General features: G+C 39.6%; 1 protein-coding gene and 1 long non-coding RNA gene across 2 annotated transcripts; one reads left to right on the top strand and one right to left on the bottom strand.

Annotated features, from left to right (window-relative positions):
- Positions 1-13,685: 13,685 nt before the first annotated feature.
- On the top strand, positions 13,686-15,840 carry LOC142554927 (uncharacterized). Its single transcript, XR_012822279.1, has 3 exons — positions 13,686-15,302; positions 15,408-15,602; positions 15,695-15,840. It is a non-coding gene; the product is annotated as an uncharacterized LOC142554927 (long non-coding RNA).
- A 373-nt stretch (positions 15,841-16,213) lies between these two features.
- Positions 16,214-20,652, bottom strand: LOC142554926 (exocyst complex component EXO84A-like). The gene is made up of 7 exons (XM_075665527.1): positions 20,347-20,652; positions 20,168-20,265; positions 19,001-20,048; positions 18,416-18,916; positions 18,113-18,301; positions 17,899-18,035; positions 16,214-16,588 (listed from the first exon to the last, which is right to left on the bottom strand). Exons 1-7 carry the CDS (start codon positions 20,497-20,499, stop codon positions 16,426-16,428), a joined length of 2,289 nt encoding a protein of 762 aa, XP_075521642.1. The 5' UTR covers positions 20,500-20,652; the 3' UTR covers positions 16,214-16,425.
- Positions 20,653-23,592: the final 2,940 nt, after the last annotated feature.

Below are 23,592 nucleotides of genomic sequence, written 5' to 3'. Positions count from 1 at the left end.
CTTTCACGTAGAGGCTTAAACTCCTTCTCCTGCATTCTATCCAATCCTCTTAACATTGTTTGAAATTGACGATCATCAATCATTATACTTACAAGAAAAGGTTAGTAGAAAACAATAAAAAATAAAGTTCATCACCACGAATCCTCACTAGTCATTCCAATGAAAATTCTTTCAACTCTTTTTTTTGTCCTCATTAATTGGATTTAGATAGAGGATAGAAAAGGGTACACTTTATACTGTGTAGCTTGTGTGCATCAAACTCACAAGTTCAAACTTCACGACACTTACAAACTGACTTACACGGACCGCGTAAAACAAGAAATTTGAAATATTATTTTTTTATCGTAAGAGACACTTGCGTATAGCTCCCACAAGAGAATATAACAAAATTCAAAAATCAAACAATGAAATTTTTTTGAATTTTTGGTATTCTTTTTTTTTTGTTCTTGCACAAGATGGATTTGTGCACTCGAAAATCCCCAGGAAAAAAAACACAAAATTTCGAGAATCATGATTCATGAAAAGACGAAGAACGATACAACGACGTAGATCTGACAAACAAACGAAAGGATAATTGCATATCTGAAAATTTAAGAACGAGATATTTACTTGAATTCAATGAGCCAAAGCTCTGATACCAAATGATGCGATTCTTCGACCACAAAAAGCAAACGCGCTCAAAAACAAAATCACGCCCTCTATTCGATGAAACAAAGAAACAGTTGTGTTGTCCCGATCTCTTTGAACAAGTAAGGTTGTAATTTTCACATCTAAATTACGAAAAATTTAGCAACAAATATTAACAAGATAAACAATCGATCTCAAGCGAACCTTCAAAGAACTAGTCTTTGACAATCCTAGTGAAGAACAATCGACAAATGCCACAAACTATTAAATTTTGATAAGTTTGATTTAAAAAACACACAAAGGTGTGTACAAAGCCAAGATTTGAATTTGAGAGAAAAAACCACAAAATATGATTAAAACTCAAGAATCATTGTTTACAAGGTAAAAAATATGTTAATATATGGAAAAATACATCGAATCCGTAGCTAGGGTTTGTTCTGAAGTGCGGCACGTTGCGGCGCTGAAGCTTCGTCAGTTGTAGCGCCTAGGCGCTACAGAATAGGTGCCGGTCTAGGCGCTACAGCTTCGGCTATACTAGCTCCTAGGAGCTAGATTGTAGCGCCTAGGTGCTTGGATACTTCTTCCAAGCGCTGCGGTGCTGCTTCCCTGGTGTTGGTCCATCCACCTTGCTCCATACTTAATGATATTCATATGGCCTTAAAGTCAATTCCATGCATCACGACTCCTTCGAGGCTTAGAAATTTGTTTGGAAGCTCCTTTCGATTGCTTATGAATCCATGCAATGCTTCCTTGAACCTCCTTCCAATCATTTGCATGCCATGTCCGGCCAGATTCATATAACTAATCTTGATCCCTCTTCCTGTTAACTCAAGTTATTCACCGAGATATGTACTAGCAGTGAAGCAGAGAGGATGAATATGTCTCGAGTACTATATGTATCAGCAGTAGAAAGTTTAATGTTCGTCATGATCTGTAAAATACCGCACATTGCACAAGCTGCGTTAGCAGTTAGTCAGTACATGGTGAATCCTAGACAAGAGCATTGTAGTACTGTTAAGAGGATCCTTAGATACATTAAAGGTAACTCAAATGATGCATTATGTTTTTGAGGATCAGATTTTACACTCAAGGGCTATGTCGATGTAGATTATGAAAGTGATCCTAATAAGAGAAAGTTAGCTACTGGTTATGTGTTTATAATTGCTGGGGAAGTAGTAAGCTGTGTTTCAAAACTGCAAAAAATTGTGGTGTTATCTATAATAGAAGCATGATATATGGCAGCTACTCAAGCTTGCAAGGAGACAATATGGAGTAGAAAGTTACTCGAGGAGATTGAGCACAAATAAGATAAGGTTCCTTTGTTTTTAGATAGTTAGTGTGAAGGACCTAAAACTCTTTTCTTGGAAATTTGCGGAAAATTAAAGATTTTCTTTTTAAAAGAACTTAAATGGCCTTATTCATAAAATCACTGGTGAATCAAGTTCAATATTTCAAAATATTGCAGCGGAAGAAAATCAAAGTTTTGCCAACAACAACGATTTAAAAATATCCAACAACTGATAAAAATTGTTTGCGAAGAAAATAACAACTGCTGCTCTGAGGTCCTCGGGTGCCACTACTGCCGACCCAAGCTGGCTCACTGGTCCCCGCCCTCGGCCCTGGCCTCATCAGTACCTACAACAATCAAGTCTAGTGAGCCTAAAGACTCAGCATGCATAAATCGCAGGTAACGAGTAAAAATCTGAATTTAAAATATGCATGAGATAAAATATCCTGTCCTGAGGCATACTGAAAATAATCTGTACTGAGCAATTATAATACGTGCATAACTGAACTGGAAGTCACTGTAAAAATATTTGCTCCTTGGAGCCTGTACTGAAATATCTGGTAAAATTTTCTGTTGAGATTATGTTTTACGCCTGTGGCCACTGCACTAAGCTGAACTGATCGGTAACTGGCTACCGGGGAGGCTGAAACTGATCTGAGCTGGCCGGTCACTGGCGACCGGGTGGTACCATACTGAACTGATCGGTCACTGACGACCGTATAAAATAACACTCCCACATAGTGAATGAACCACAAGCCATATCGCATAAATCTCAAAAATAATCATTTTCTGTTTAATGCACGTAAAATAATTAACTGGCGTAATGAAAATGTCCCGTAATTTTACCAACTGGATTGGATTGGATCGTTCCCAGGCTCGCTGCAACCTAACTGTGCCATGAAAAATATGCAATAGCTTAAACTTAACCAACTATGCAATTTACGTTCAAAAGATGCGACTATGACGCCTAATGACTTCGCATTTAATCATGACTCCGAGCCAACCTGAACCGACACTGAACCGACATATAGTCATGATTAAAATACGCTGAAAAATCATAAAATAATGTTCCTAAAATGATAGGGTCGAAATCTAGGTGGAATGGAGGCCAAAACACGAAACGCTCTTTCGAGAGTCAATTTGGCACATTGCACCGTAAATTCTCGTACGACCTCAAAAATGATCCAAATGACGAACGGTCAAAAACATGACCTTTCCAACTCAATGAGGCACTGTCCAGTCCAAGGCCATGGGCTAAAAGCCAACCAAGAACTCAAACGACGCTTCTGAACAGCAGCATACTTGCTGTCAAAAATACAGCAGCTGCGCACTTGTTTTTCCTTGTGTCGTTTTCGAGGCTACCGGCCATTGGGGCGTGAACCACCGACCAGAGACTCTTACCAACATCCCAAGGAATGATTTGAACCATGGCTAAGGGCCCTAGGCCAGCCACAATCCGCATCACACCAAATCTTAACCGAAGGGTCCAACCGAGAGCAACGTGCATGCGTGTGTAGTGTTTATGCTATGATCGATGTCTTGCGTCGTTCCAGTGGCCATTTGATTGACCATGGCACGATCTAGACATCTAGGAGCATGATATGAACCGTGGCTAAGGGCCATAGGCCAACCAAGATCCACACCAAGCCACAAAAGAAACGAACCATATGCTGAAAAATGGAAGGGCCGAATGGGGAAAGGGGCTGTTCTTGTTGATTATTTAAAAACCGATGAGCCATGGACCAAGCCACCAAAAGGGCAACTTAGTCACGTCTTAGACATGCTAGGGAAGTGATCCAACCATGGCTAAAGGCCCTTGGGGCAGCCAAGATCAGATCCACAACCCTTGACACAAAACTGAAATTTCGAATCACATTTCTGCACTTATGGGGAACTTGCTGTCATTCTGAATTTCCAGCAAGCATGGGGCTGGTTTGAATGGACCAACATGGTCCTAATGCATCCTACTACATGTATACAAGCCGCCTTGGGAGCCTGGAGTCGATCCAATACCTGAAACCATCAAAACTCAGAAAAACGTGAAGCTTGCCAATAAATTCGAAAATTCTGCATGTGAGGTTTCAAAATGTTTTGACATGGATCTCGATTTTTACTTGAATAAACATGATCATGTACTGAAAAATAAATGATAATATGACTTGATTGAGGTTTGAAAGAAATCTAGACATGCCTGGTTTCGTTTTGAAAGAAAACGAACGAAACAACGACGACGCGGCACGGAGGAGGTGGAGCGCTTCTCTTGCTCTTTCTAGTTCTCGATTTTTTTCTTGCCTTCCCTCTAGCTAAGACTCACGATTTTTACACTGAAAATGGATCTGAATGGTGAGGTATTTCGGTGGAGAGGGAGAGGGATTGAGTGGTTATGAAGGTGAGGAGAAGGGTGCACAAAAATAGGATCATATCAAGACCAAGTCCACTCCCCTTTTGAATTTGAATTTTGAATTGATATCAAATGAGTTGGTGGATGCTTCTAGGAGGTGGTGGCCGAAATTTTGCTTATTTTCTAGTCTAGGATATGTCCATTAATTAATTAAATTGTGCTCCCAAAAATCCTAGAATTATCCTACAACTTACATGCAAAGAAATGGTCAAAAGGTTGATGAGTTGGCAATTAAATTGTCTAGCAACTATGGGGGCCGAAAATTGCAATAAAATGAAGGGGAAATATTGTTATCTAGTCAACTAATAATCCTTGAAAGCCTTACTAATCCTTTAATTAATTTAGTGAGCTAACCCATTAATTTAATAACTTAAATGAGTTCATTTCTTAATCACCTCAAATAATTAAATTAAATCTTCAAACCTTCCTTTCTAACTTAAATGAACTTAGTTACTAGCTAAATTAACTTCTGGAAATATTTCTCAAATCTTAAATTCTATCTCAAAACTCCAACTCCAGTCCGGCCTCACTGAAATAACTGAAATGCTAAAAATCAAACTGCTGAACTGAAATAATAAATAATTAACTTCAAACAAATGCATTTAAAATAATCATGCAATGAAGTCAATTAAATTTAAAAATCTAGAATTATGCATGGCTTATACGTCTACTGATTTACGGGTTCTACAATCCTTCCCCCCTTAAATAAATTTCGTCCTCGAAATTAGAACTCACCGAATAACTCAGGGTATCGACTTCTCATCTCCGGCTCAGACTCCCACGTAGCTTCCTCCTCTGAATGGTTGAGCCATTTGACTTTGACTCGCTTAACCAACTTGTTCCGAAGTTTCTTCTCCTGTCTGTCTAGGATCTGCACGGGTCTCTCCTCATAAGATAAGTTCGGAGTAAGCTGCAACGGCTCGAAATTCAGCACATGGGAAGGATTTGCCATATACTTCCTCAGCATGGAAACGTGAAAGACATTGTGTACTCCGGCCAGATTTGGCGGAAGAGCCACACGATACGCTAGCGTCCCAACTCTGTCGAGGATCTCAAACGGTCCAATGAACCTCGGACTGAGCTTCCCTTTCTTGCCAAATCTCATGACACCCTTCATAGGTGCCACTTTCACGAAGACATGATCGCCCACTGCAAACTCTAACTCTCTCCTCCGCTGATCGGCATAACTCTTCTGTCGGCTCTGGGCAGTCCTCATCCTATCACGGATCTTGACTACTACATCTGCTGCCTGCTGAACCATCTCTGGACCCAACTCTGCTCTCTCTCCTACTTCATCCCAATGAACAGGAGATCTACACTTGCGGCCATACAGTGCTTCATACGGAGCCATACCTATAGACGACTGGAAACTGTTGTTATAGGTGAACTCTACCAATGGTAAGTTCGACTCCCAACTCCCAGAGAAATCAATGACGCAAGCACGGAGAAGATCCTCTAAGATCTGAATAACTCGCTCCGACTGCCCATCCGTCTGCGGATGGAAAGCTGTGCTAAACAGCAACTTCGTACCCAAAGTCGAATGCAAACTCTTCCAAAACGAGGAAGTGAATCTGGGATCTCTGTCGGATACGATAGAAACTGGAATACCGTGGAGTCGGACTATCTCTCGGATATACAGCTCTGCATACTGAACCATGGTGAAAGTCGTCTTAATAGGCAAGAAGTGCGCTGATTTGGTAAGACGATCTACAATCACCCAGATAGCATTCGATCCTCTGGCTGACCTCGGCAATCCGGTCACAAAGTCCATGGTAATGTTCTCCCACTTCCACTCGGGAATAGGAAGAGGCTTGAGCAAACCTGCTGGTCTCTGATGCTCGGCCTTCACTAACTGGCAAGTCAGGCACTCGGATACAAAACGCCTGATGTCCTTCTTCATTCCTGGCCACCAATACAATAGCTGCAGATCTTTGTACATCTTCGTACTCCCAGGGTGAATGGAGTACGGGGACGTATGGGCCTCTGATAAGATGTCTGCTCGGATAGAATCACTGCTAGGAACCCATATCCTATCTCGGTATCTCACAATACCGTCGCTGACTGTATACAAAACACTGCCCTTAGCTTCATCTCTCTTCTTCCACTGTGCCAACTGCTCATCTGCTGCCTGACCGCTGCGAATACGGTCAAAAAGAGAGGACTGGATAGTCAAGGTAGATAAACGAGGAACTCTACCTTGAGGGTAAGTCTCAAGATCAAACCTCTGCATCTCAATCTGAAGAGGTTTCTGCATCGTCAAATGAGCCATCACTGCGACTTTCCTGCTCAAAGCATCCGCAACTACATTAGCTTTACCCGGGTGGTAGCTAATGTCACAATCGTAGTCTTTCACAAGCTCCAACCAACGTCTCTGACGCATGTTCAGCTCCTTCTGCGTAAAGAAATACTTGAGGCTCTTATGGTCGGTAAAGATCTGGCACTTCTCCCCATACAGATAGTGCCTCCAAATCTTCAAAGCAAAAACTACGGCCGCTAACTCCAGATCATGGGTGGGGTAGTTCTTCTCGTGGATTTTCAGCTGTCGAGAAGCATACGCTATCACTCTCCCATGCTGCATCAAAACTGCACCTAAACCAAGCTTCGAAGCATCGGTATAAAGGACAAACTCGCCGGATCCTGACGGTACAGCCAAAACGGGTGCTGAGATAAGAGCTTGCTTCAAGGTATCGAAGCTCTTCTGACACTCCTCGCTCCACACAAACTTCACATTTTTCTTGGTCAGTGCTGTGAGTGGAACGGCAATGGAGGAGAATCCCTGGATGAATTTCCTGTAATATCCTGCTAGCCCAAGGAAACTGCGGATCTCGGATGCATTCTGAGGCACAACCCAATCTCTGACTGCTGCAACTTTCGCCGGGTCTACCTCAATGCCACTGCTAGAAATAATGTGGCCCAAGAACGCCACCTTCTCTAACCAGAATTCGCACTTACTGAACTTTGCGAATAGTTTATGTTTCTGCAATGTCTGCAACACTGTGGTCAGATGCCTGCTGTGCTCCTCCCGATTCTTGGAGTAGACGAGAATGTCATCTATGAACACTATCACAAACTGGTCGAGGTACGGCTGAAATACGCGATTCATTAGATCCATGAAGATTGCTGGCGCATTCGTCAGACCGAACGGCATCACTAGGAACTCGTAGTGACCATAACGAGTCCTGAAAGCTGTCTTCGAGACATCAGCATCTCTCACCCTCAACTGGTGATAACCGGAACGCAGATCTATCTTGGAGAAAATCGAAGCTCCCTGCAACTGGTCAAACAGATCCTCAATCCTCGGCAGTGGGTATTTATTCTTCACTGTAACCCTGTTCAACTCCCGGTAGTCAATGCAAAGCCTCATCGAGCCATCCTTCTTTTTCACGAATAAGACCGGCGCGCCCCATGGAGAAAAGCTCGGGCGAATGAACTCCTTGTCAAGAAGTTCCTGAATCTGCTTCTTAAGCTCTGCCATCTCTGTCGGTGCTAGACGGTACGGTGCTTTGGATATCGGAGCCGTTCCTGGCATAAGCTCAACGGAAAACTCCACCTCTCTCTCTGGTGGCATACCAGAGACGTCTTCGGGAAAAACGTCTAAGAAATCTCTAACAATCGGAACATCTGAGGCTGACTGGCTGGGTTCATCGGGGACAGATAAAAAGGTTGCTAGAAATGCCCGACACCCTCTATGCATGAGCTTCCTAGCCTGAACATAAGGAATAATGCGCGGTAAGGAAAAGTACCTGTCCGGCTCAAATAAGAACTGCTCCATTCCAGGCGGTCGGACAAGAACGGATCTCCGCTGGAAGTCTATCAACACTCTGTTCCTCAATAGCCAGTCCATCCCTAGGATGATGTCAAATTCCGGCATCGGTAGCACAATCAGATCCGCATAAACAAGATTACCGTGCAACTCAAGGTCTATATCTCGGATAACATTGGTAGCTGCCATCTCCTCTCCTGACGGCAACACTACTGAAAAGGCTGTATCTAGCCCAATGGTCTGGATCTTGAGAAAGTTTGCAAAGACCTCCGAAATAAATGAGTGAGTGGCCCCTAAATCTATCAAGGCCTTGGTAGCGGAACCAGATATAAAAATTCTCCCTGAAAGAGCGGAGCTCTAAGTTGAATCCCACTACAAGATCTAAACTTATAGACATGCAAAGGTCTAGGTTCCTCTAGCTTAATTTCCCCGAAATAAATCTGAGTAGAGCATGCAATCCTATAACAGTTCTAAGTTCAAAATCTAAATCCCGATTCCCAAAACGCGGAAATTCGAAGAATAACTTAAAGTTTAAAGGTACCTGTCAACAACATAGTCTCCGGGTTGGCTTCCGCGGCATGGAGAGCAAAGACTCTGCCTTGGGTAGGCAGATTCCTCTGAGGGCACTGCAGCAACATGTGGTCTGGACTGCCACACTTAAAACACTTTCCTGAGCCAGCCATACATGCTCCAGGATGGCGACGTGAGCACCTGGGACAGACTGGGTGCTCCTGAGTCCTCGGGGCTGGGCGTCCCCGCTGCTGCTGCTGCTGCTGCTGCTGGCCTCTGTTCCTGGGCGGTCCATGAAAAGGCCTCTTATTCTGCTGCTGATGCTGAAGAGGAGGAGGGCGGTGCGGTGCCTGGACTGGGCGCTTGCCCTGGCGATCCCTCTCGATATCCCGCAGATCCTGCTCTGCGGCTAAGGCCTTGGAGACGGCAATCTCATAAGTAGCAGGGTCAGATACCCTAACATCCCGGCGCAAGATCGGCCGTAAACCCACCAGGAAGTGCATCAGCTTGGCTCTGGCATCATTCGCTATCAGGGGCACAAAGTGACAGCCCCTCTCGAACTTACGGATAAACTCCGTAACCGACATATCCCCCTGTCTCAGGCTCATGAACTCGGTGGTCAGCCTGGTGCGAACCTCCTCAGCAAAATACTTGGAGTAGAAAACCTCCGTAAAGCGGGTCCAAGAAAGTGTAGCCAATGTCAGGGCTACCGAAGCTCCTTCCCACCATAAGCGGGCGTCTCCAGTGAACAAGTAGGTGGCACATCGGACTCGGTCTGCATCTCCCAGCTCCATAAAATCGAAGATAACCTCGAGGGATTTGATCCATCCCTCGGCCACCATGGGGTCTGATGCCCCAGAGAATTCCTTCGGGCGCATCTTCATGAATCGCTCATACACTGCCTCGGGCCCTGTCGGCCTGGCTGCGGCTGCGGCTACGGCTGCGGCATTGCCCCCCGCAAACTGTGCGAAGAACTGTGCCATCCCAGCTAACATCTGGGCACTCATGTCCTGTAGGGGCGGTGGAGGAGGTGGTAGGTCTCCCTCTGGTCTACGCTCCTCCCTGTCCTCTCGGCGAGGCTCCTCCTCTCTGTTGCGCTCTAAGATGCGTCTAGGGGGCATACTGTTCCAACATAACCCATACGTAACTAACATGCATAATTCCATAATTTATTTTAAATGAACTCTGAAATACTGAAAATCTGGAAGCATGCTGACAAAATAATTCATGCTATAACTGAAATGCTGAACAAAATGCTGAACTGAAAAACTTACAGACCAAAGGCGTGGCTTCGTGAGCTTCTCGCGGTCAGTAGTAGTGAAACCCTATACAGAACCACCGCTCTGATACCAACTGTGAAGGACCTAAAACTCTTTTCTTGGAAATTTGCGGAAAATTAAAGATTTTCTTTTTAAAAGAACTTAAATGGCCTTATTCATAAAATCACTGGTGAATCAAGTTCAATATTTCAAAATATTGCAGCGGAAGAAAATCAAAGTTTTGCCAACAACAACGATTTAAAAATATCCAACAACTGATAAAAATTGTTTGCGAAGAAAATAACAACTGCTGCTCTGAGGTCCTCGGGTGCCACTACTGCCGACCCAAGCTGGCTCACTGGTCCCCGCCCTCGGCCCTGGCCTCATCAGTACCTACAACAATCAAGTCTAGTGAGCCTAAAGACTCAGCATGCATAAATCGCAGGTAACGAGTAAAAATCTGAATTTAAAATATGCATGAGATAAAATATCCTGTCCTGAGGCATACTGAAAATAATCTGTACTGAGCAATTATAATACGTGCATAACTGAACTGGAAGTCACTGTAAAAATATTTGCTCCTTGGAGCCTGTACTGAAATATCTGGTAAAATTTTCTGTTGAGATTATGTTTTACGCCTGTGGCCACTGCACTAAGCTGAACTGATCGGTAACTGGCTACCGGGGAGGCTGAAACTGATCTGAGCTGGCCGGTCACTGGCGACCGGGTGGTACCATACTGAACTGATCGGTCACTGGCGACCGTATAAAATAACACTCCCACATAGTGAATGAACCACAAGCCATATCGCATAAATCTCAAAAATAATCATTTTCTGTTTAATGCACGTAAAATAATTAACTGGCGTAATGAAAATGTCCCGTAATTTTACCAACTGGATTGGATTGGATCGTTCCCAGGCTCGCTGCAACCTAACTGTGCCATGAAAAATATGCAATAGCTTAAACTTAACCAACTATGCAATTTACGTTCAAAAGATGCGACTATGACGCCTAATGACTTCGCATTTAATCATGACTCCGAGCCAACCTGAACCGACACTGAACCGACATATAGTCATGATTAAAATACGCTGAAAAATCATAAAATAATGTTCCTAAAATGATAGGGTCGAAATCTAGGTGGAATGGAGGCCAAAACACGAAACGCTCTTTCGAGAGTCAATTTGGCACATTGCACCGTAAATTCTCGTACGACCTCAAAAATGATCCAAATGACGAACGGTCAAAAACATGACCTTCCCAACTCAATGAGGCACTGTCCAGTCCAAGGCCATGGGCTAAAAGCCAACCAAGAACTCAAACGACGCTTCTGAACAGCAGCATACTTGCTGTCAAAAATACAGCAGCTGCGCACTTGTTTTTCCTTGTGTCGTTTTCGAGGCTACCGGCCATTGGGGCGTGAACCACCGACCAGAGACTCTTACCAACATCCCAAGGAATGATTTGAACCATGGCTAAGGGCCCTAGGCCAGCCACAATCCGCATCACACCAAATCTTAACCGAAGGGTCCAACCGAGAGCAACGTGCATGCGTGTGTAGTGTTTATGCTATGATCGATGTCTTGCGTCGTTCCAGTGGCCATTTGATTGACCATGGCACGATCTAGACATCTAGGAGCATGATATGAACCGTGGCTAAGGGCCATAGGCCAACCAAGATCCACACCAAGCCACAAAAGAAACGAACCATATGCTGAAAAATGGAAGGGCCGAATGGGGAAAGGGGCTGTTCTTGTTGATTATTTAAAAACCGATGAGCCATGGACCAAGCCACCAAAAGGGCAACTTAGTCACGTCTTAGACATGCTAGGGAAGTGATCCAACCATGGCTAAAGGCCCTTGGGGCAGCCAAGATCAGATCCACAACCCTTGACACAAAACTGAAATTTCGAATCACATTTCTGCACTTATGGGGAACTTGCTGTCATTCTGAATTTCCAGCAAGCATGGGGCTGGTTTGAATGGACCAACATGGTCCTAATGCATCCTACTACATGTATACAAGCCGCCTTGGGAGCCTGGAGTCGATCCAATACCTGAAACCATCAAAACTCAGAAAAACGTGAAGCTTGCCAATAAATTCGAAAATTCTGCATGTGAGGTTTCAAAATGTTTTGACATGGATCTCGATTTTTACTTGAATAAACATGATCATGTACTGAAAAATAAATGATAATATGACTTGATTGAGGTTTGAAAGAAATCTAGACATGCCTGGTTTCGTTTTGAAAGAAAACGAACGAAACAACGACGACGCGGCACGGAGGAGGTGGAGCGCTTCTCTTGCTCTTTCTAGTTCTCGATTTTTTTCTTGCCTTCCCTCTAGCTAAGACTCACGATTTTTACACTGAAAATGGATCTGAATGGTGAGGTATTTCGGTGGAGAGGGAGAGGGATTGAGTGGTTATGAAGGTGAGGAGAAGGGTGCACAAAAATAGGATCATATCAAGACCAAGTCCACTCCCCTTTTGAATTTGAATTTTGAATTGATATCAAATGAGTTGGTGGATGCTTCTAGGAGGTGGTGGCCGAAATTTTGCTTATTTTCTAGTCTAGGATATGTCCATTAATTAATTAAATTGTGCTCCCAAAAATCCTAGAATTATCCTACAACTTACATGCAAAGAAATGGTCAAAAGGTTGATGAGTTGGCAATTAAATTGTCTAGCAACTATGGGGGCCAAAAATTGCAATAAAATGAAGGGGAAATATTGTTATCTAGTCAACTAATAATCCTTGAAAGCCTTACTAATCCTTTAATTAATTTAGTGAGCTAACCCATTAATTTAATAACTTAAATGAGTTCATTTCTTAATCACCTCAAATAATTAAATTAAATCTTCAAACCTTCCTTTCTAACTTAAATGAACTTAGTTACTAGCTAAATTAACTTCTGGAAATATTTCTCAAATCTTAAATTCTATCTCAAAACTCCAACTCCAGTCCGGCCTCACTGAAATAACTGAAATGCTAAAAATCAAACTGCTGAACTGAAATAATAAATAATTAACTTCAAACAAATGCATTTAAAATAATCATGCAATGAAGTCAATTAAATTTAAAAATCTAGAATTATGCATGGCTTATACGTCTACTGATTTACGGGTTCTACAGTTAGAGTGTCTTGCACATCATAAGATCCAGCTTTGCATTATACGATTAAAAATATTGGAATCCAGTTTCATTTTATTCGAGAAGTAGTAAAGGAAGAAAGTGTGGATATGCAGAATATCTATAAAAAAAATAACATAGCTGGTGTTCTGATCAAGCTAGTGAACACTAGGTTGGTTGCAAAAACGTTGGTTGCAAGTGAATCCACTAGGTGTTGCCTCAAGTGTTGCCACACATGACCGTAACACCTGTTCAAAATCACTATGTATTAATTCAATAACTTTTGAAACTTTAAGAGCTGATAAAGATTTGGAAGCTGATGATGAATAAATCACTCTGGAGAGTGAAAAAACTTTATGAAGAGTTGTATGATGACTCAATTAAGATAAACAAGTTGAACACAACTTTCACAAAGGAAAATACAGAGCTGAAGTCTATAGTTGCCAAACCCGAACTTATCTTAAGCAAAAAGGATATGGAATTGTACAAAACCAAAGATGAGTTCAAGAAGGCGAGCTTAAGAAGGCGACTGAAACACTTACCAAGTTCAACTTGAGTACATCTATCTGATGATGGGAAGAGATGATAAGACTGGATTAGGCTTAAAAAACAGTGTTTTGAAGTTGGAAAATCATCTGAACCATCTGTTTTTGTGAAAAAAAGTTGATACATCTAAACAGCCGCAATCTACATCGAGGTTAAGAAATCTCCACCAAAAAGACAAGTTGCTGCTCAAAAGCCAAAGCCAAGGAAACACAAGTATGTCTGTCAGTACTGTTTTAAACTCGGTCATATCAGACCCTATTGTTTTAATTAAGCTTAGACGTGACTGCATGAACAACAAAGTAAATTTGATATTGTTTAGAGTGTTGCCCAACACCTTCCACAACATCTCCAACCACCTATCTACAGTAAGAAAAATTTAGGTACCAAAGATAAAGATTCACTGTAATGTTGTGTATACATTATTAAAAACTAACGCTGCAGGTCACTAATACTTTGATCGTGGAAGCTCACGCCACATGACAGGTTCACATGAACATCTTACGGAATACGTTGAACAAAAAAATGGTAGAGTAATCTATGGAGGGGGAACAAAAAAAAGATTGTTTGAAAAAGAATATTGAATGTTGAAGGACTGCCAGAGCTCCACAATGTGCTACATGTCGAGGGACTAAACTCAAATTTAATAAGTATTAGCCAAATGTGTATGACAATTTACATGTTAGGTTTGATAAACATTCATGTGAAATTTTTGATGATATTAATGTTTGCATGATGACATGTACAAGATATTTGGATAATTGCTATCAATTAGGAGAAGAACTGACATGAAAACATGCAAAAATAAGTGAACTTGACCTCTGGCATAAAAAATTGGGGCATGCAAATTTCAAAACCCTGAAAAATCTGTATCAGTATGATGTTGTACGAGGTATACCTAACTTGTCATCTGGTATACCATATGTGTGTGGAGATTGTCAAAATGGTAAGCAAACTTACATGTCACATTCCGTGTTGCCACATTTTGGGACAACAAACTGTCTTGAGTTGTTACACATGGACCTTATGGGTCCTATGGAAGTGGAAAGTTTTGAAGGAGAAATATTCTTTTATGTGTGTTGTGACTTTTCTTGTTTTTCATGAGTAAGTTTTATTATAAAAAAGTCAAACACTTTTGATGCATTCAAACATTTAGTCACAAGAATTACTAATCTCCATAATTTGAAGGTAGAGAGAATCAGGACTGATCATCGTAAGGAATTTGAAAACTCCAAATTCTTGTTTTTATATATGAAAAGAATATCAAATGAATTATCTGCTCCAAAAACTCCACAACAAAATAACATAGCCGAACGCAAGAATAGAACCATTGTTTTCTGAATATAACTTGAATGCTTTCCACCATCTGCATTATTATTACTTCTTCAGGAAAAGTACCACCAATTCTCGTTTTAAACGTTCAGATACCAAATACACGAAGTAGACCAGAAAGGTTCTAATATGCTGTGGCAGATTATAAGGTAACAGCTTTTGTTTGACCATGTGAAAATGATGTGATACCTTGCAGATGGTTCCAACAACTTATTTTATGATCCTGCATGTGAAGAAACCAGCTGGTTTAGTTTTTCCATCATTATGCTGATGTTATAATGTTTTTCTTGTTTTACAGATTCCATTATACCCCGCATCAATTTTCAGGTTGAAACAGATGGTGAAGGAATAAGTTTTGTATCATATTTTAAAAGAAGTGTTATATTTTAAGCTTTCTGATAGATTTGCCGTGGAAATTCCACCCCATTTTCAAGAACACATTCAGGTCAGTGATTGATGAATTTAATTACATGGTTTTGTGCTCTATTTTAACATGGATTACCATTCGTCACATGCACAATGAACTCAAATATATTCATGTCTGCCACAGAGGTTAATTGATGACGAAGTAGAAAAAGTTAAAGGTTTCCGAGGAGACACGAATACACCCTTCAGAGAAAGGTTGAAGATATAGGGTCGTGTAGCAAATGTGGACGACCTTCCTCTAAGCGCAGCAGAGAGGAAGCTCTTGCACGCTTGCAACAAGAAACCCGTTCTTTCACGTCCTCAACATGAATTCTACTCGGTAATTATGAGCCTCGGTAATTATGAGCCTCATATTAATCAAACCTAAGTCGATTTCAAATTCTTGAGGTTGTTTATCATCATTCTTTTTAGGTTGAAAGTTATATTGAAATCGATCTAGACATGCATCACTTCAGCCACATTTCAAGGATGGGATTCAAAACTTTCATAGATAGATTCAAGCTGAGTGTCTTGGATTTTGGATTAAAAATTCAGGCTAGTTTAAATCTTCCTGTTAGCAATCAAATGAAACAATATACTCCAAGGACATGCATGTTAATATGTGCTTCCTATGAATATATGCCAGGGTAACAAAGCTGAAGAGTTTCCAGAACAAATCTTGTGTTGTATGCGGTTAAATCAAATCGATCGTTTGAATTATCAGCAAATCGGGTTTTTCTAAAGAACCCCTGGATACATGTAATATCGGAGAAATTGATGGTAAAATGAAATTTTTGGAGTCTGAGTGCTCTTTTCGTTTCCTTTCGACCCTCGTCTATTTATGGTTTGTTAACGTCTATTTGAAGTCAAATTTGACATTCTATGACCTTTTATAAGTTCTCCATGGGGGAGAAACACTCGGACCATTTTCGTGTTCTTCAAATTTAGTATACATTACTAATGTTTTCAGGCAATAGACCTTCAAGTTTACAGTTCCGCAGAGAGTTTTCTGTCCGTTGGGTGTTGAAAATCGATATGTAGGCAAGGGTGGAGTCATAAATTACTAGTACATTTCACATGATTTCATTCATCCTTTGAAATTAACAATGAACTTAACCACATCAAAATTTTCTTGAATACCTAAAAATTCTAACTAACTCATGTTACGTACTTCCATGAGAATGGACGGAGGACACCGATCTTGCTGACACCGAGGCTGTTGGACTATTCATATCACGATCTGTGTTTCCAAAATTTGCTTTTCCAGATAACATTTTTATCGCAATTTGAGCAACATCAGCAAACCATTCATCCTCTGGTAACTCGCTGCAAAAAATCGGAAAACAGTTTTCAATTTGACAGCCGCTTTTCATGCAAAGATTCAATTGCTTCTTAATAGTTATTTAAGGTGCAAAGTCCTCTAAGGTGTATGGGATGTCATGGAGCCTCAGGCGCAAGATGCAAGGTGAAGTGTGTTCCTTATCTAAGTAAGGCAGATGATTTAGAATGCACATAAATGAAACTAAAAAATAAATAGTAAATATTTGAGAGTAGAGATAAATAAAAAGAAGATTTTGAATCAACTAAACCACCAAACTATTTTTCGTTCTGCTGATTGCTTGTAGCCGATATGACACAAAAGTCTCAAATTTCGAACGAGGTTTCTTAAAATCCGATAGCAACAAACCCTCTCCTAACTTTAAAAAAAACTCTTTTACTTCTCATCTAACAGCCTTTTGTATTTTCATTAGTTTCATCAACGTTGGTTTCTTCATCTTCTTCATCAATAAGCTGATGGGCAGTAGATATATTTGACATTTGTCTTCATTAAGCTATCTAGGTTGTACTTGCCCTCACTTCTTTTGAAGAAGATGAAACTCGGAATCTAACACGACATAATTTTATTTATCTTAATTAGTATCCAATCCCCCAATCATCCACTCATTGTTGTCATCTATATCTTGAGCTTTGAGGCACCGATATAATTTGCATTACACCGTTGATCCTATTTTTTGGATGACATAGATGATACTAACAAATATTTGATGAGGGGACAAATAATAATAGTGAAGAAAAATGATCTCGTGTTTGATGATGATAATTTGATTTACACCAAAGTAGAACGAGCTTCTATGGTTTGACATCTTCAAATTCGTCTTCTTGAAAAAAAAGGGTAATGACAACAACAAGAAAGACAACTAAGAGAAGAACAACTTTACCTATATTTACTATGCTACATCTTATCGATGAAGAGGAGGAGTAGATCAACCCTAATAAAACTAATCAAAATACAGAATGATACAAATCATGAAGTTTTGGGAGATGACCATGATAACAATGAGGAAGACGGAGAGGGTTTAATGGTTAGATGATTGGAGTTTTTTACTTCTGTTACATCAAGTATTTACTGATGAGTTTTGATAATATATATAATATTTAGTTGTTGTATAATAATTTAGTAGAAATTCACTTCATGATATGAATATTATAAGAAATCAATCATGGTACATCAATCTTGGTACATCATACTTCGATGAGGCACACATATGGCCTTACGCCTCGCATCTAAGGTTTCATGACAGGTGCGTGGTGTGGTGCACATTAAGTGTGGCTTATTGTCAATTAAAGTCTCATACCTGTATGGATCAATTTTTGTTGCCTGCACTGCTTCAATAGCTCTGCTTATGATGTTCTTGATCACTTGATGTAGATTACGTGACAGGTAACGCCCTTGAGACGAAAAAAGTATAACAAACTCCATATCCAAGTAGAACTGTCAAATATGGCCGGTAAGTCCCAAAAATCTTGAAAAAAATTTGTTATAATCTTTGAAAAGTGAACTCTAGGAACCTGTTGAAGTCCAAGTGGACCTAAAGGTCTCTCCCCATATTCGATCTCTTCCCAGAAGTTTTGATCATCAGAAAGCCATAGAATGACAGTTTCTGTAAGTCTCATTAACAAAACAGTTGCAAACCTTTCTCTTCCTACAAACATGTCTGATGTAATGGTGGCTATTCGAGTCAACTTTGCAAAAAGTTCCTGAAGTAAGTTGCATTTAAAAGATAATATATTACAACGGGAAAATACTCGCGTGGAAACAAGATCTTGATTTTGGGATGCGAGAAACTGTTTCTTGTATAATACTTGAGTTACCTGATAAACTGGGGATGGAAACCATTCGGGCTCGTCTCTGCTACAATCCATACTTAAGTACATTTCTGCACCAAGACGAACTCCTCCATCTTCTGTAAAGATTAGCTCAAGGGCGTGTTGGCGGCAGAAACTATCTCTCAACTGATCAACAAATCGCTGGAGCCTTCGTTTCAGTTCCCGTTGCTCTGGTGCACGATCTTGCTTGTTTAAAGCTCTCAACTGATCCTGACTTTTATTACAAGACCAAAGCTTGCTGGTTGCTCGTGGGAGAAGCTCGTCTGCTAATAACAAAGCGTTAGCGAGTAAAGCTATCTGTTGTGTTTCAGATTCTGCCATCTTAACTATTCTTCTCCCAGATCCTTCGAAGTTTTCTGTTTCTATGGAACCTGGAAAAGCATTTATCATCATGTTGATGTATGAATTAAATGACAGCAAGACTCCCTCCAAGGATTGCTCAGAATACTGTAAGATATCGAGTGAGCCAATATCCTCACACAGCTCCTACATCAAAAAAGTTCAAAATGCAATCATCAAATGTGATGAATTTAGGCATTGATGCAGGCGATTTTTTAAGTTATATTTCACCTGAACCATTGTGTTGAATCTGTGAGCACTGCTAGACAGCTTCGGCTGGGACATCACAATGCTGCTAACCGAGCCAATGGCAAGGGATCGGCTGCCTATGGGTGAATAAGCAAGGGACCAATCATCTGCAGCAGCAATGGCAGCGGTACATAGATCAATCCTTTTCAAATTAGCATTCAGTGCCTGTTCCAAACAAGGACGAAAAATTTTAAATAACGTAGGAAAAAGGGCCAACCCATGACTTTCGAGCACCAAGCAATGGCCAAAGCAGACACGGACGGAGTCAGTTACGACCCTCAGACATCCAGATGCAGCGGGAATCGCTATAACATTTTTCTTGATAAGTACTGCAAAAGCCTCTGTTTGATTAACAGCCCAAGTAACCAATTCAGAAGTAAAAGCTGGTTCATCATTGAATATAGCTAACGAGTCGCTTGCTGCTTGTGCAATTGTTGAAAATACATGATGCGAAAGAGTAGTAGTATAGGTTGTTCCATATGAAGCAATGGATGGCCGAAGACACTGCACGTCCCTTTGCAACTTCTGCTGGTGAGACTCGAGGAGCAAAGTATGGGCACGAGGGCCATCTCCGAGTCGCTTCATGGCCTGTACAGCTGAACGAAGTTCAACACCACTAGTTGAGGGCTGGCACACTGCTTCTGCTAGCTGATCTGCTAACTTTTGCCTATGTTCCATGATAGTTTTTTTCAATGACACCAAGGCTGAGGAAGCGAAGGTTGGACGATTCTTGGCTTCCTCAACAATGTTCTCTCCTTCTTCGAGTGCTGCCAATGCCTCATCCACTCGTCTCTCGGCTAGCAATATTTCAAGAGTTTCGATAAATTCTGACAGCCACTTATCAAAACTTGTTGGTTCCCGATCTTCAAAATCAGTAGCATCGTCTGTTCTTGAACTATTATCAGTTCCATCATGTAAGGATTCCATCCGGACTCCATCAGCTATGCTGTGTACGAATTTTGCTCGTGAAGATAGGAGATTTTTTAGAGAAACAAGCTCACCTTCTAGATCAGAAATTTCTCTCGATGTTCTGAAACACATGAACAATGCACAAATCATTTAAGGCGAAAAATAATGCAAAAAAGGGTAGCTTTAATCAATCAAAACTATCTCTGCGGCCCTCAACGGGGCAAGCAATGGAGCATTTACCTTATAAATGATGCATAATTGGCATAAACGCTTGTGCGCATTTCTTCTGCGGATGCCTTCTTTAAATCTATAAGGTAAATGCACAAGTGCCTGATTTCCTGCAAAAACAAATGTAAAACTTCACCCAAAAATGTAACCATTGCCGTTTAATCATCCCAAAAAAGTTATGGGAAATCGACCTTTTCGCTCATGGCACGGCATCGAGTGGTGACATAGGAATCAGGATCGAATTGGGAAGATTTGAAAACTTTGAGCTTGTCACTCAGTGTTAACTCAACCTCGAAATCTGCCGAGTCGGATCCTTTACTTGATGAAAATGAACCCCTCTCCATTTTCACTCCCCTCTGCAACTTCTCAAAAACTTGTACAGAGTAATTAACCAATGAAAATTACAAAATCAAGAAAATGAATGTAGTCAGTTGGAAATTGAGAATTTGGCTCCACTCTATTCTCTACTACGAGATTTTTTATAGTCTAGTTTTACATAATTGAAAATTGCATGATTCAGAAACAGCAAATGGAAAAATTTATCCCCGCAAGACCAGTTCAAATGCTGAATACATGCAAGGGATCGTTAAAATAGTAGAATATTTCCTTTCTATTTATTCATCCTGACTAAAAGGATACATAATTCCTATATGTGGATTACACAATGTATCACAATCTTTATCCTTAACCTCCACATACACAATATAATATAATAATCTAAAAGTAGTACAATTCAATTGAGGGAATATCCAATTTTTTTCAACAGATTGGCTCACTCCAAATTTATAACCCAATAATCCAAATGCGGAGGTTCTCAATGGCTTAACAACCCGACTTTATCCGTCGCTTTTCCACCATCGTCGAGCTAGAAATATAGCTTTATCGAACTAAAATTTTAAACTCTAGAATATTTTAATATTTTAAATTGATCTATGTGGACTAATATCATATAAATCCAAAATTTACGTATAATTTTATTTTAAAAAAAATTGAGCTCCAGTGTCTTCCCATATGGCTCCGCCACCGTGCGATCGTTTCCGGCCAGCACACGATACTTGTCCTTCCTCGTGAAACTAGAGCACTCGTATGAGAGAGTGGAGGCGATGACACGTTGTATGTAATTTGCCACTTCATGGCTCGATTTCCCGGCTCCACATTTCAGCTCTCGCGGCAGCTTGTTGAAGAATGTCACCTCTAAGCTGGAATCGGGTTCATATATATATATATAAAAGCAGCCAAGCCAAAATAATAATTTCCCGTCAAAATGTCATTTTTTTAAAAAAAAAGATATATCATGAATATTGTAATATACGTACTGCAATAAATATTAATTTCATTCATTGTTTGCATTTATTATATCAATTCATTTAGTTTAAATTTGAATTTAATTCATTTTTATATTAATTCGAATATAATTTATGTATCATATGTCTTTTATTATCTTTTATTCAAATTGAAACTAAACTCTATGGAAAATATAAACTACATTAAAATTTTTGCATTGATTATATCAATTCATTTAGTTCAAATTTGAATTTAATTCATTTTTATATTAATTCGAATATAATTTATGTATTATATGTCTTTTATTATTTTTTATTCAAATTGAAACTAAACTCTATGGAAAATATAAACTACATTAAAAATTTTGCATTGATTATATCAATCAATTTAATTTGTTATATGATTTGTTTTACTATGATATATTTAATTTTTATTACAAAATGTATAAATAAATTTTAAATACAAATGATTGCAATGTTCAGCATCACTCATCTATATATATGTGTCTATATATATATAATCAGAGTTTTTGCAAAAATAGTAATTTCTCGTCAAAATATCATTTCTAAAAAAAAGAAATATATATCATGAATATTAACATATGTATACTGCAATAAATGAACACTTCAATTATTGTTTGCATTGATTATATCAATTCATTTAATTCAATTTTGAATTTAATTAATTTTTATATTAATTCAAATGTAATTTATGTATTATATGTTTTTTTTAATTTTTACTCAAATTGAAACTAAACTCTATTGAAAACGTAAACTATATTAAAATTTTTGCATTGATTATATCAATCAATTTAATTAAAAACTGTATAAATAAATTTAAAATACAAATGATTGCAATGTTCAGGATCACTCATGAGGTAAATCATTCAAAAATACATTTTGCTATTTTAAGTAATTTCTTGCCTAAATTACTTACTAAAAAAGAAATGCAATATTTAATTATTTTATTAAATTTTTCTAAAAATAAAATTGGTTGAGTGTTAAAAGTTATCACTGTAATAAAGTTTTCCAATGAACATTAAATTATCATTTAATAATCATAAATTTTTTTATCCCAAATGCATATTATTTCGAAATTACCTTAATTTGAAAGAATTAATGAATTGTAATTGTAACGTACCGTACTTTTACTATTCAAAATTTGCGGAAAAATTTAAAATTTTCTTAATTGAAACGTGAATATTCAAAATTCAATAGAAGAGATAAAACTGTACGTCTCACAAGTTGTTGCAACAAAAGATTTGAAATTTAAAGTCTGACAAAAGTATTGAATGTTTTCATAAAACTTAAAACATGGCGGTCCTCGGGTTTAGCCTCCCGCTCAGTCCAAGCCTGCTCCTTGGTCCCCACCTCCAACCTCCTCATAAACATCATCACCTGCATCGATCAAGTCTAGTGAGTCTAAAGACTCAACACGTATAAACTGGGAGTAACGAATAATACGTAATAAAACCACATGCAATTTTAAAATAGAACGTACAAACTTAAAACTTGAACTCACACTAAACATGAACATACGTACATAACTTAGACGTGCCATAACGTGAAAACTTTCATAAACATGCTTGCATACTTGCACATACATGAACTTCATTATTTTGCGTAGAGGCATGTTTCAAAGCAAGTGACCCATAACATAATCGCCTGATCAGACTAAACCACAGTACTAGGCTGACAGAGACGAATCCACTGCCACATACATGAGATCCCCGTTCATGCTTTAACGGGTGGATTGGTCCCCGTTCATGCTTTAATGATTTCCAATCCTGATCTAAACCCGTTCATACTTTAACGGGGTGGGTTGGTCCCCATTCATGATTTAACGCTTTCCAACCCCATACATACATTGGTCACAAGACATTTAGCATACTTTAAAAACTTGAAAATATTTTCTTGCACGTCAACATACTTACTTGGCATTGAGGGATTCGTTGGATTTCGTTTGGGGCCGTTGCTGCACATACTAACCTGAATTTAAAAGCTTAACTTGCATAACTTAGACGTAGGTATTCGTACTTACGTTCAAGCTCAATCTTATCCTTAGGACGTTCTAAATTCCCGTGACTCGACTTTGTTAAACATTGCACTAAACCATAATCTGATATCCAAACTGACCCCTAAGGAAATTCCCAA

Source organism: Primulina tabacum, chromosome 9 (genome assembly GCF_025594145.1).
Source record: "Primulina tabacum isolate GXHZ01 chromosome 9, ASM2559414v2, whole genome shotgun sequence".
NCBI lineage: Eukaryota > Viridiplantae > Streptophyta > Magnoliopsida > Lamiales > Gesneriaceae > Primulina > Primulina tabacum.
The sequence above is the reverse complement of the archived record's forward strand: the minus strand, read 5'-3'. Positions and strand labels throughout refer to the sequence as shown.

Coding starts and splice junctions, on each gene's coding strand:
- LOC142554926 (XM_075665527.1), bottom strand. CDS start 20,499: ATGGAGAGGGGTTCATTTTCATCAAGTAAAGGATCCGACTCGGCAGAT. Junction 20,266..20,346: donor GCCGTGCCATGAGCGAAAAG/GTCGATTTCCCA, acceptor TTGTTTTTGCAG/GAAATCAGGCACTTGTGCAT. Junction 18,917..19,000: donor GATTCAACACAATGGTTCAG/GTGAAATATAAC, acceptor TTTTTGATGTAG/GAGCTGTGTGAGGATATTGG.